The sequence below is a fragment of the Alexandromys fortis genome, unplaced genomic scaffold (genome assembly GCF_014885135.2).
Source record: "Alexandromys fortis isolate MF-2015 unplaced genomic scaffold, M_Fortis_MF-2015_v1.1 scaffold_431, whole genome shotgun sequence".
Lineage (NCBI taxonomy): Eukaryota > Metazoa > Chordata > Mammalia > Rodentia > Cricetidae > Alexandromys > Alexandromys fortis.
Genome location: NW_026068306.1, coordinates 189,237 through 204,206, shown reverse-complemented (window position 1 = coordinate 204,206; position 14,970 = coordinate 189,237). Strand labels below are relative to the sequence as shown.

Sequence of the window (14,970 nt, the reverse complement as noted above, 5' to 3'; positions counted from 1 at the left end):
TTAGTTAGTTAGTTTTGCCATTTAGTGTGGCCTTAGAGAAAAATCTGTTACAAATGTCCTTTTCCAAGCTTTGGGATATCTTGGGTTTATCTAATAATCTAGCATTGTCAGAATGAGAAGTAGGATTATTTAATTTCTATGGACATTTTTTTTATTTTTCCATTCAAAATTTTACACTTCCTACCCTCCTCCCATTCCCCTCCCACTTCCTCACTCCCTCTCCTCTCATCCCCTCCCTACTTGAGAGACTGCAGGGAACCCTGCTCTGTGGGAAGTCCAAGGCCCTCCCCCCCTTACATCCAGACCTAGGAAGCTGTGCATCCAAATAGAGTAGGGTCCCAAAAAGCCAGTACATGCAGTAAAAACAAGTCCCAGTGCCTTTATCAATGGCTTCTCAGTCAGCCCCCATTGTCAGCCACAATCAGAGAGTCCGGTTTGATCACATGCTCCTTCATGTCCAACTGGATTTGGTGAGCTCCCGTTAGAACAAGCACACTGACTCAGCATGTGGACCAACCCCTCGTGGTTCTGACTTCCTTGCTCATCTTCTCACTCCTGCTCTTCAACTGGACCTTGGGAGCTCAGGCCTTGCTCTGATGAGGGTCTCTGTCTCTATCTCCATCCGTCCCCGGAGAAAGATTCTATGGTGATATTCGAAATAATCATCAGTGGGGCAAGGCCAGTTCAGGCACCCTCTCCTCTGCTGCCCATAGACTTAACTGGGGATAACCCCGTGGACACCTGGGATCCCCTCTAGCGCCAAGTCTCTTGCCAACCCTAAAATGGATCCCTTAATGTAGATATCTTCTTCCCTGCTCCTATATCTGCCCTTCTTCCATCTCCACCCTCCCAGTTCCCCAAGCTCTCCCCAGTCTTTCCCTTCTTCCAACCCCACCCTCATCTTTACCCCCACCCCCATGCTCCCAACTTTCTGACATTCCACACTGTAATATCTGCAAACAGCAAAAATATAAAATAAGTGCTGAATATAAAAAAAAAAAGTATACATAGGCAGTTTTCTGCTTTAAATGTGTGTGGTTGGTAGGGTAGCATTGGGAGAAAATGAATAAGACTCCATACTGATTGTATAGGAAAAAAAAATGACTTCATAGTGCTCTGACTATAAGTTGCTTAATAGATCTAGGGAAATGAACGGTGACACCAAGTGGCCAAGCCACTACCCATTGCCCCAAGATCAAACTTGCCATTAGAGACCTGTGTTTCACAAGAGTTGTTCTAACGTTATGTGCTCATTCGCTGACCCAGTTCACACCTGTTTTTCTCACTTCAAGACACAGAATATATCTCTCTGTAATTAGAGAGGACCAAAGTGAATTCGTGTGGATTGCATTGACATAAGAGCCTGTAGCTCACACCAAAGAGGCTCACACCAATTGGGTACACCACTGTCTTCCTGAATATGTTTTACAGCAACAAGGAAGATACAAACGCTTCACACTCACCTTGACTGACGCATTCTAGAGAAGGAGGACCGTAGCATTATTTCCAATTCAGAACAGGTACCAACCTGTTTATCCATCATAAGTTTTAAAATATGCAGTTGCCATTTATCATCCATATTTAAAGGTTGCTCTGCTAAATATTAATGCCAATAATTTCTACTTTGCATACTGATTTAATTTTTAGCAGAGTGCAACATAAAGAAGGACGAATAATTCTTTCTGATACCAGAGTTTCCATTTGTTCTGTTTGCCACTCTGAGGAAATATAAGACTAATCTTTGAAAGTAAAATGTGATCTGTGTTTTCCAACGCGGTCAGATATAAAATATATGGCTTTAAGATAAAGGTGTTGAAAACAATGTCTGCAAATGGTGATTTCAACACTGAAAAGACAACGGCCATGAAAATTTTCTTGTTCTTAAGAGTAAGGACCATATGCCTCTTTCATGGGGTAAATATAATATTCAAATATATTTTAAATTAAAATCATTTTTATAATACCTAGTAATTATTGTATGAATTTTTACATACATATGAAATAAAAGTATTAAATTACACATTTTTTTAAAGGATGATAATGACGTCTATGGAAGATAGTAAAAGTTTGATTTTCAAGGCAAGAACTTTTGTCTAAATTTTGCTTTATTTAGTCACTAAAATCTTAAGTAGAAATGCCCCACAAAACAAATTTGTTAGATCTAAGTATAAAACATGTTGTGTTTATTTCTACTTTTTTTTCATATACTTGTAATATTTCAATAACTGTATCCCCCAAAACAAAACAAAGCAACAATAATAACAACATGGTCCATATTTTCTTAGAGATATAATTGATTTATATCAAGAGAAGGTCAAAACTAGCGGGCCAGTTTTGATTTAAGAGTATTAATAAGGGGAGCCAATACTCGGACCACATTCTTACTATTACAGTATATTTGAAAGAGATTTAAAAATGCCCTTTGAAGTTCAGGAGGTAGCCGGAATTATGAGTGCTAAATTTTATGATTCAAGTGGCTTTTTCTATGAAATAAACAAAATGAATAAACAAAACCATATTTAGAATAATCACTGAAACTGACCACAGGGCGCTAACATTGCCCCTTTAAATTTTAGTTGGGGTTTTAAGATGAACTCTCTAGCCTAGACTGGAAATAAACTCTGTACAGAAGAGATTGACCTAGCTCGTGTCAAACAAGCACTCTACCAACAGAATTCCTACTCTAATCTCTGTATTGTGGGTTTGGAGCAGATTTGATTTCATTATGTTAGCCCCCACATTGCTGTGATATAACAGGAGTTTGTCATTTTGCACTAACAACTGTAATGTACACTTAAATTTAATAAATTAAAGTGTGCACTTCTCAAATGCACATGAAAACAGTTAATTCCCTTAATTATCTAACTGTAAAATAATCCAAACTTATATTTCTTCCAAATAAAAATAGCCATTTCCTGTTCTTCCACTCGTATTAACTAAACAGTTTCATGTCACAGGGCCAAGTCCTGGCAAGGTAGACTAATTCAAGTGTTCATGGAGTGCTGGGTAATATTGAAGGGGGTGGAAAATCAGCCTCTAGAGTGGACAGTTCACGGCAGTGACTCATGTGTCTCCTCTGTTTAAAACTAATATGAGAATTGCAGTAATAAATCAAAGTAAGGTTTTTCTAATAATTCACTGCTTTGAGATTTCCACATACAATTAATTTATATTAATTTACAAGTGAACAGAGAAAAATTTGAATTCATCAAATGTCTACTAAGCTGGTTTTCTTCAAAATCTGAACTGTGCTACAAAGTACAGTTAAATAACTTTATAAAACACAGACCTAATTTAAATATACTTTGTGAAAATAACTGATATCAGTCCATCTATTTATTGATTTGGGATTACAAAAACAGATATTGGATAAACAGTAGGAGGCAAAATTGGGACAAGAGGAATGACATTACCCATAACAATATGACAAAATATTGCACAGTTATTTTGCCAGGTAGTTTTATATGTTGAATGAAACAGTAACATATGATGAGGATAAAGGACTTTCCTCTGGCTTCCACATGGCTGGCACTCTGAATTAAAAAAAAAATGAATGAATGAATGAATGAAGAAATAAATAAGTAAATAAAAAAGCAGCAAACTATTTTAAAATTAGTACTATTTTTAACATTAGAAATGTGTGACCTTATTAGTTTAAATCCTTATTACAATATATACATCATTGCACATCTCTAATGGACTTGTTAAAAGTATTATGAGTCAAGATAGTTACAGGATACTGAAGTTCAAATGCATTTGAGAAGATTGATTTGTTTTTACAAGATTAGTGTTAGAACCTCAGAAATTACTTCAATTCATAGAATACTGTGTGGTCATTTCCTTCAAGAACCAGCTTGAAAAAATATGCAAGTTGGGTAAAACAGAGTACCTCGATTTATTAGTCACCTTATGCAGCTGAGTATCTCAAGGTCGTATTTGGGTTCTGTATAGCCAGATGTGCTAAACTGCCAATCATTCAATTTTTAACCAAGGAATATATATATATACATTCCGTGTACATTTGGTCATTTAATAAATATATTTTGAGCTAAAGCATACACTGGATGTAGCTATTATAAGATTACCTTTACAGAGCTACTGGGTTATATGTGATGAGAACTTCCTATTTTATGAAATAGACATGTGTTCTCTATAAGCAACATCGGTTACTATTTAATGACTAATTTAGAGCATACCTTAAAATATTTAATGTTAAAATCTTAGAGAATATCAAGCACAGTAATTAAATTATCTCAGACTTTTTCAATAGGTATTAACTGTCAACAGTTGAAGCCAGCATTTTAATTATTTTTCCATAGATTTTCAGACCACAAATACCTCAAATTAAATTGAAGGAGGAACATTTTGTGTCTATGTCATTTATTCTTTTGTGGCTTTTAAGTAAACATCTACAACTTCTTATATATGCTGGAGAATTGTTCTTTGAATTTATTAATTTTTAAAATCCTGTTATTATCAATGTGTTCATATGTATACAGTGTTTATGGTTGGGGTTTGCGGAGAGCATTGCCAAGTTCCTGTGTAGTTCAGAAGACAACATTGTGGAGTAGATCCTCTCTTTCCATTTAGGCTCAGGGCACTGATTCAGGTAGACAAGCTTGCATGATATTTTCACCACTAGAGATGTCTCACATGCCCTTGTAATTCTGTACACAAGCTCTTTAGTTTTTTTTCTTAATCTGTGTTCCAGTTCTCTATTACTTGCTTATAGAAAGTTATAATCTTCACATATGTATTCCTTATCCATCTATGTTATTTGATATGATACTCTTCATATATTAGAGAATTTGGAGTATATGTAAAAATATTCAGAAAAATATACCTTACCTTATATTATATTTTCTTCATTCAGCATACCATATAACTATGTGCTAAAATTTCTATTTAATATCATGTTGTTTTAGATCAATTCATTCCTTTTGTCCAAATTCTTACATGTGTGGTAGACAATTCATTCTCTTTCCCCACTTGTTCTTTCTTTTCTCAATATTAGAGCTAAAAATAGGTAGAAAGGTATCATTTATTTTTAAAAGGAGTGTTTTGATATTAGGGATGGTGTTTTATAAAATCATTCAACTTCAGTTTGTATCACAGTGAGAAGTTGAAAACGTAATGAGACTTGAAAACATGCAAAACTGAAAAACAAAATACATCACAAAAACTTATGACTCTAAGCACAGGGAATGCACAGCACAGACACAACTGCCGAGCTAGAATTCAGCAATTTGGAGAAAAGTGGGTAAAAGGATAAATTATAATGAACATGGTGAATTCTTTTTGAGATTATGGCTCATTTTTTTAAAAAAATTCTTTCACAAGCATTGAATTTGCATCATTTCCCTGCTCCTCCACCATCCTTATCCTCCCACTATCTCCCACAGCTAACTAGTGGCTAGCTCCACACTCTGATCTTCAGGTAAGCTTTATTTGTTAGATCACCACATGTTGTTCTCTTTATCTCTCTCTCTCTCTCTCTCTTTGTGCGTGTTTGTGTGTGTGTTTCACCTTATATCCTAGAATGGCCTCAAACAATCTTAGGTTCCTCCAGCCTTGTGCATGTGTCCTTGGAATCTAGATCTGAAGCAATATGTAATATGCCTATATAACTAGAAATTTAAAATATTTTATTTTTTCTTATGCAACAGTTCTTCTTAATATATGTAGCTCTGGAACCACAAAGACCAATAAGTCTCTATCCAGGATTCATCACAGGGAAAAGAAAACATCCAACTACCCCAATGCATGCTAAAAACAATCAACAGCAACACTGCAAAGACAGGAGTTTGGGTGGCCACTCATAATGCAACCTTTCGTAAATATGAGTTACTGCTCAGTGTCTATCTACTCTTAGGTCTCACCTAATTTGTGACTCCAAGAGTTTTCCCCTTCATGACTTGTAACATTAGCTGTATCATAGGCATCAGTTGATAGACCAAGTGCCCTGCTAAGAATCACATGACAAAGAAGTTCTGTAACTCTCCTAGTACTCACAGCTTCTTACATCAAAACGAGAGCAATTTATTTACTATGAGAATGTTTACATCGATTATCTCTGTGGAGAAGTAGAGAGGACAGCAGCCTTAGGTTCTTACTGTCTGTGAGAAATTCTGCAGTCAAAAGTGTTGCTATGGAATATGTGGATACCCGTCACCCAAGACAACACTAGGGCAGGCGTTTCAAAGCCTAGATCACTTCTTCCCTGTCTCTTTTTCTCATCATTGTGATCAAATTCCTCAAAAGAGATGCCAGAAAGAGGAAAGACTTATTATTGACTCCTAGTGTCAGATGGCTAAGTAAACTGCGGCAGAGACGGAGTGAGTCAGGAAGCAGAACAATTCACATCACAGTGGGCGAGGACACAGAAAATCGCTTCTGGTGCTCAGCTGCCTTTCTTTTCTCCCCTCTGCTTTTGTTCTCCTTGAATTCCCAGCACATAAAATCATGCTGCTTACATTCTGTGTGGCTATTTTCCCAACAGTGGATCCTACAGGGAATGTCTTCGCTCTGTGCACAGACATATGCCTCAATGTCTTCTGCAATTCCAAATCTGGTCAATTAAACAATGCACATTTGAGCTATCAGAGTCAGTCTTCTCCTTGTTGATCCTACTCTTTTCCATTTATTGGGTAAATAATAGATTTACTGTCCTTTTTTATAGTTTTGTCAGTAATATTTTAATGAAGCAACTAGAAAGAAAAAAAATGGGCCATCACTGGACTCCAGCCTTTCCTTAAAGTTACATACTCAGTGAAATTTGAGAGTGCAGAATAGGGTGGAGTCTAGGGTAAGTGGACAAAGCCAGGCTTCTCAGCTCTCAACACAGAATAAAAGAACATAGCAGATGCATGTGGTGATATTTTGTCTGTGATCTAACAAAAAAAAAAAAAAACCCAACTTGCCTGAATATTATAGTGTGGCGCTAACCACTAGTTAGTCATAGAGGCCAAGCAGTGGTGATGACATGACACATACCTTTAATAGCAGCACTCCGGAGGCAAAGGCAGAGGAATATCTGTGAGTTCAAGGCCAGCTTGGGCAACACAAGATTAATTCAATCACAAAGAGAAACAGAGTTAGGCAGTGGTGGCTCACACATTTAATCCAAGCACTTGGGAGTCACATGCCTTTAATACTAGCACCTGGGAGGTAGAGACAGGAAGGGATATGCCTGGGCAGAGAGAAATATGTGCTCAAAGCATTAAGTCTGAGGATTTTTAGAGACAGAATCTTGCCCCCTTGGTTCTGAGGATTTTATAAGGGTAAGACCTAGTGGCTGACTACTCTGCTTCTTTGACCTTGCAGCTTTCACTCCCTAGTATCTGACTCTGGTTTTTTATTTTTAAGATCAATTAGAATTTGAGCTACAGATGCATCTAAAAGAACAGTGTCCAAGCAGACAGAAGAGGGTAGCACAAAGCCAACCTAGGCTACAGTGTGGCATTGTGTCTCAAAACTGAAGATTCTACTGTGTCTAGTCACTAATTTGAAAGGTCTGTGAGCTCATATCCAATCTTACCAAAGCCCACTCATTAGCCTCCAGTACTTGCCATTTGCCAAATACTTCTATGTTTGTATTTATTAGAGGACAATTCACTCTGTTCTGGCTGGTATGAAGATTTTTTTTTTTTACTTTTCTAATATCAGAATGTTCTAAAAATTACAAATGCCTCTACAAAATGTATATTGGTTATGGAATCTTAGAGAGTTGGTAAAATAAACTGATTGGATTTACCACTACACCAGGAGACAATTAATTCAATGGGGGGGGGGAGAGATAGAGGGCGGGGAGAGAGAGTCTTATCTCAGTCATTCCAGTGACCTGCAAAACTCTCACTGGGCCCTGCCTCTTAAAGTTTTTATATTCTTTCTCAGTTGTTCACAAGGTCCTAATGCTGGACCCTTTAATACAGTTCTTCATGCTGTGGTGACCCCAAATCATAAAATTATTTCATTGTAACTTCATAACTGTAATTTACTACTGTCATGCTATTATAATATAAATATTCAATATACAGGATATCAATCCCCAGAGTCTCAACCCAGAGGCTGAGAATCACTGTTCTAGTATCTCTCAATAACACCAAGCTGAAGACCCAGCTTTTAATACTTGCTCTTGAGAGAAAATCAAGATCTAAATCCTGGTAAAGGCTCAATTCACCAGATTTTAGCTTTGATCATATCTTTGTATCCCTACATGCTATTCTCATTGTCAAAGGTCTGAGTCTTAGATTTCTTTTCTTTTAACACCTACAAATGTCACTAGAAATGAGTCATATTTAGTCCACATCATAACTGCCCCACATTTATATTAAATCAAGTCATGTGTCAGATTACTCAAATAAATACTTGTAGGCAAAAGAAAAAATTGTGGTCATACAGGAAAATATTTTATATGTGGACACAAACATATAGTAATGTACACGCCTCTGGCAGAAGTTATATTGCTACCATGCATAAATATCAAGAACTAATATATTTTGTATAACATGCCAGTGGCTATAAATAGACATGAGAATCCTTTCTCATAATAAGAATTGTAAATGTCTCAACATTAGGCATTGTGAAGAGAAAGTGTGACAGTCCCAGACTTGGCTCTAAATATCTATAAGGTATGTGTTTGTAAAAGTGTCATAGCCACTCACATAGTGTTAAAAAATGATGGTGAACAAATTCCTGTAAGTGGAGGAGAAAGGAAACTAGATGTATTTGTTGTTACAAAAGTCTAAAGCAGCTTAGAAATTTCTCAATAGAATGGAGCTGGTTGTTTGCAATGTTCATTTTGTGCAGAGACTGAGCTTGCTGCATAACATGTTTAGATCCATTTTCCTTTACTACTGACTTCCCATCTGGTGCCAACTCTACTGGTTCTGACCTGTTTACTTTTTTTTCTTTTAAAGATTCTACATATATCAATGAGATCATACAGGATAAATTTTATGTTGATGACTTAGATCACTTTAAATCTTTAGAACAGAAACTTGAACAATACTTTTGATATGGAAAATTAAAGATTTGATAACTGACTATTCCAAGTGTTAGTACATTAAAAAGTGGTAGCAAAATATTAACATATATGGATAGTATTCCATGTGCCATATTTCTTTCTGCTAACACTGACTTACCCCAGGTTCTTGCAGGGATTTCACTCACTTCATTGATTCTGTTCAAGTCACTGTACCTAAGTGATTTCTCTGACTACACTGTACATAGACAACCCTCCTCATGTTTTGTCACTTTCATCTTTGGACCTTTGGTTGCTGTTGTTTTCATTCAGGAAAGAAAAGTTTGTGTATGACTCTAAATATTCAATTTTGTACAAACACACAGATGCATGCATTTCTGTTAAATTCAATATGTAGATATGCATATTCTCTCAAGGGTAAATATGCCCAATCCTGACTCTCATCAATAAGTAGTGTTTATAGCTGCTTCTTAGTAGCATCATTCTAGAACCATGAAACAATATTATATTTCTATATTGTTATAGGCAACTAGATGTATCTATTTATTTGAGCATAACATGACTATCTTGTTTCATTTTAAGTCTAGGAAATTAACTTGTGAAGGATATAGTTTTATTTTATTTTTAATTTATTACTAGTATCTATCTATCTACCATCTATCTATCACAAATATCTCTATCTACTCATTTGTCTTTTTTCCTCCCTTCCTTCCTTCCTTCCTTCCTTCCTTCCTTCCTTCCTATCTTTCTTTGTAAAATTTACTATAATTAACTGAATATTTTTTAATTCAAAGCAATCTTCTTACACCTCTGTACTTTTAATCACAGGGGACACACATGTGCCACCACACTCTGTAATAGAATTGTGTATATTTGTTCTTGCTGTAGTTTTCTTTGTTCATATCTGTTTCTTTCTCTTTGCTCTTGAAAATTATATTTTATACACATTTATATATAAACTATGATGTGAAAATTATTAATTATGTTTGTCATTTTATATTACATTATATTAATTAATAACTTCTAGGTTAGGAACATTTTCATTTTAAAGAACTCTGTGCATTTTCATAGCAGGAGTAACATGTTAAAAATACTTAAATCACACGAAACATATGAGCAATAAGATAAACCATAATGTCAAAAATTATTTGACTGTTTGTCATTTTATATTACATTATATTAATTAATAACTTCTAGGTTAGGAACATTTTCATATTAAAGAACTCTGTGCATTTTAATAGCAGGAGTAACATGTTAAAAATACTTAAATCACACGAAACATATGAGCAATAAGATAAACCATAATGTCAAAAATTATTTGACATAGTAATAAGAAAATTGAGATTCATGAATATGAAAGACCATTATTTTCATTTGAAATTTACAGAAATAACACACAGTGCATTAGAGGAAAATTTTGTTTTAACTGTATTGCATCCTGTACCTGTGGACATATGAACTCCTGACTGCATCTGGATCACCTCAAAGAGTGATAAGAGTGATGAAAGGATAAGCTAACATTTCTGGCATTTAAGACTTGGGGATGGAACAAACAAATGGATCATCATTTCTTAACAAGTTTGTTAAGGATGCCAATACTGTTGCTCCTAAAAGCACAGGTGGAGAGCTGCTGGCCTGGAGCGGTCTCCATTCAGCACACAGCAGGTTACTGTAGTGCATCCAACACTTGACTCTTTAGAAAAGTAGGTTCCTACTGCAGAGGGCGAGGTAATCAGTCCCTGCGCTCCTTCCTTCATTCAGGAAGGAGTAATAAGTGCCATTCTTTCAATATAATTCTGCATGTATGGACATAATCACATGAACCTATCAGACATTCTAATTGTGATGTTTATTTTCATTAAGTTTATGTAAATTTATTTCATTTCTGCTTTAAAAAATATACACAGAAACAGAAAGAAAAATTAAAAGATAGAAACCCAACCAAGGCCGATCATGCCAGAGTTCAGCAGTCATTTATTTGGTGATAATCTACATCTAGACTTTGATAATAGTGATTATTTTCAACACTTACTATTTTTACAGCCATTTTAAGGTTATCTGGGACCGCATAGCATTTTTAAATTTTTTCATAGAGGACTTATCCTCATCTTTTATAAATTAATCAAGGGCATACAAAGACAGTCATAAGTGCCTTAGAACCCTCCAGCTCCCCCACGCCACCTCCTCCCTCTCCTTCCCTGCTTGAGAGAGGGCAGGGAACCTTGCCCTGTGGGAAGTCCAAGGCCCACCCCCCCCTACATCCAGGCCTAGGTAGCTGTGCATCCAAATAGAGTAGGGTCCCAAAAAGCCAGAACATCCTGTAAAAACAAGTCCCAGTGCCTTTAGCAATAGCTTCTCAGTCAGCCTCCATTGTCAGCCACAATCAGTGAGTCCGGTTTGATCACATGCTTATTCAGACCCGGTCCAGCTGGATTTGGTGAGCTCCCATTAGAACAGGCACACTGCCTCCGTTGGTGGACCAACCTCTCCTGGTCTTGATTTCCTTGCTCCTCTTCTCCCTCCTTCTGCCTTTCATCTGGACCTTGGGAGCTCAGTTCGTTGATCTGATGAGGGTCTCTGCCTCTATCTCCATCTGTCACCGGACGAAAAGTCTCAACTTATTTTTGTTGTTTGATTTATTTCTAATCATATCTGGAAATATAACAGCTGTTAGGAAGGAATAATTCAAACATCATGAAGGCAAACTGATCAAACTTATTTGGGACATTTATATCTTTATCATATTGTATGCTATAATGAACTTTAAATGTATTTTAAATAGCCAATATAATGAAAAGAAAACATTTCCAACATTGTAACCCGAGAGTTTAAATTCACAAAGAATAGTGGAACCAATAATAAGCAAAAGTGGCAAAAAAATTTAGTCCCAGTTCAGAAATTATTAGAAACAATTTCCCAATCTTAAACCCAAATTAATTTTGTTGAACTCCTGCTTCCATGTTAAATATAAAATTTGAATATTCAACACAATCCAGTCAAAGATAGACTAGTTTAATATTTACATGCTGCAGAATAACAACAGGAAACCAGAAAAAGCCTTTGTATTCCATACTTAACCCTTTTACTTCTGTACTAACAGAAGCTTTTGTACGTGTGTGAAAACACTGCAGTCTCTACTATACAAACCTCATGACTCTGAGCCATGAGGTGTCTTGGCATAATGTGGAATGAGAGCAAACACAGTGCAAAGGCTGCAGGCTAGTTAGGTTATGAAGTGGAGACTACTGTTGACAGACACCTCAGATTCCTTAAGCATTTGGTTTCATATTAAAATTTGATTGTTGTGTGTTAAGAAACATTTACCATTGCAAGTTTGGGGTTCCCTAAATTGTCACCCCACTTGGAATTCAATCTAATGAGTTTAGATCTGCAAACCGGGGTTCTATACATCACAGGAGGATGATATAGTTGTTTTTTGTTTGTTTGTTTGTTTTGTAGTTGTTTGTTTGCTTGTTTGCTTCAGGCTTTTGGCAAAAATGGTGACAAGTTAATACTTTGAAGTGATGAGGATTCTAAGGCACTTATGACTGTCGTGACACACAACAATGCCTGCACCAAAGTAAAAGGAATATAAATCAGAAATTAGGCTCAAGAGAAACAGAATTAAAAGGTCATTGCAAACATGAGGGATATTCAACTTTATGATGAAGGAATGGAATTCAGGTAATGATAAGGAGCATAGGAATTTAGGAAAGAAAGCCTTGAAATTTTTAATTTTTAAATAATAATATCGTATGTATTCATTGAAAAATTCATATATGTGATGCATTTTATCTTAGCCACTGTTCACTCCCCATCCAACTAACTCCTCCTGAGATATTTCAAATTGTCTCCCACCCACTTCATGAAATGTTGTTGTTGTTGTTAATCACCCACTGAGTCCGGTTAGTGCTGGTCATGCATGAACTGGTAAGAGCCCATCCACAAGGTAATAGGCAACCATACACTCAAGGAAATATGAGTCTCTCTCCTTCAGCATGCTTCCACTAAGATCAGAAACAGAACAAAGGTGTCGTCTTCTCGATTCATATTCTGTACGTTGTTTGGAGTCTTAGCCAGAGCAGTAAGACAAGGGAAGGAAATAAGTGGACACAAATGGTATGTTAGAATCAAGATATCACTATTTGCAGATGTTTGACTAGTTACACAAAAGATCCCAAAGACTACACTAAATAAATAAATAAATCTTAGATTTGCTGAATTGTAGCTTTTAAATGCCTATTATTCGAAACTGTTTTATCTATATGGAGGCCATCAATAAGCTCTTAAAAAAAACAAATAACATTGTATGAGTATGTAATCAAAGATATTTTTACCATTACATTCATGAATTCCCAGCTGGGGTTGCCTACACAAGGTTAGTTGATGAAGCCAGTCAGTATTTTAACATAGAGGAAGAAAGGATTAATGAGCCCTTCCACCAGCAGAGAAGCTAGGGATGGTTGATAGATTCTGGAGTAGACAGTGTTGGTCTTCCAAAGATATATCCTTGTAGGTTGTTCATAAATAAATTGGCCTACACCCAGAAATATGTGGACAGCACTAATTACAGATAATGGGTTATTAAGTTACAATGTAAGAGGACATGAAATTGTGACTGGGTAAGAAGGTGTGTGTGTACTAAGTTTAAAACTGCACTCAATAGGAAAATATGGAAAATGTGCATTTTATTTATTTCTATTTTATTTTATTTTATTTTACTTTTTGATTGTGTGTGTGTTGTTCTGCAAGATGTGATCATAGTGTCAAAATGCTGGCACATAAAATTTTCGTGAACATTTTATTAAGGATTCTATTTTATGAGGCAGAGTCTGATGATGGCATGAAGGAAAGCTTTTTCCCCTCTCAATTCAGTTTCATTTATTTATTTTTAAATGTTCTTCAAAATTTTAGAATTTGATCTCCTGCAATTTTATTTAAATATTTCAAGAGTTGGTGGAAACTTTTTCTTGATATTCTGTTTGTCCTTAAATTTGCAGGAAAGTTTAGAGGAGAAAATATAGGCTGCCAATAAACTAATTCTATTTTATAGTAGAACTTCTCATAGCATTTAATTTAGTGGGAATTGAGGTAGATTTTTTCCCCAAAAAGCTGTAAGAAACCTTCATAAATAATTTTCTTTTCCATTTATTTTAAGATAACTGAGTGTGTACAACCAACAATAGGTTAATATTAAACCCAATTCTTTCACTATTCAGTACAAAGATAAGTAAACATCCATAGGCCAGTTCACTTAATTACAACTATAAACTCTTTGTAAATTTGATTGTGTTGTCTCCAATGCCTATTGACTATCTGTATATATATATTTTTTTAGAGCATTAACTGATGTTAAAGCTGCTGTGATTCACAATTGCTTACAAGTTCAGGGGTTCTGATTCTGTCTTCTTGCCTTCTAGAAAAAATAAATTGCACCCACGTGTAGCACCCACACACAGATGCAATGCATATGCATAATTAAGAGGTGAAAATAATCTTTTTAAATGATAAAACAAGATAAGTCTAAGTATGACTAAGGATAATCCTACTTTGGGAAAAAAAAATGATGTGTTGAGTGAGAGGGAGAATAATTTACATTACAAAGCCTCAAGGGAATGGAAAAGAGAGTCAATCTACGAGATTTCTCAATTGTGAAGGGTAGTGAAAGCGAACTAGGAAAACGAACCGAACAAGAGCAAATCTCCCCAAACATGTTGCACTGCTGCACTGACTAACACCTCTTGCTATACGGGCATGCAAGGCAACTGTGTGACCTTAGGTACAAAAGCAATCAAGGCGAGTGATTGCACCTCATTTTTTAAATGAGAAGAGGTGTATACAGAGAGATGAGGGAAAACTGTGTCTTTCTTGTTCCTGCTTACATTTTACATTAGGATAGAATTTCTCATCACCGTGCTTTCCACTTCGTGAATAGTCATTAACAAGAAGCGTGAGGAGGCAGAAATACCTTTGAGTAAGAAAAGGGC

At 35.8% G+C, this 14,970-nt stretch overlaps 1 protein-coding gene across 1 annotated transcript in view; it reads right to left on the bottom strand.

Annotated features, from left to right (window-relative positions):
- The window catches only part of LOC126495059 (cylicin-2-like), a 15,014-nt gene extending 13,474 nt beyond the window's left edge, over positions 1 to 1,540 (bottom strand). The window contains exon 1 of the mRNA XM_050132667.1: positions 1,464 to 1,540. Within this exon, the coding sequence (XP_049988624.1) occupies positions 1,464 to 1,540 (77 nt within the window). The remainder of the gene's footprint in view (positions 1 to 1,463) is intronic.
- Between the last annotated feature and the right edge of the window lie 13,430 nt (positions 1,541 to 14,970).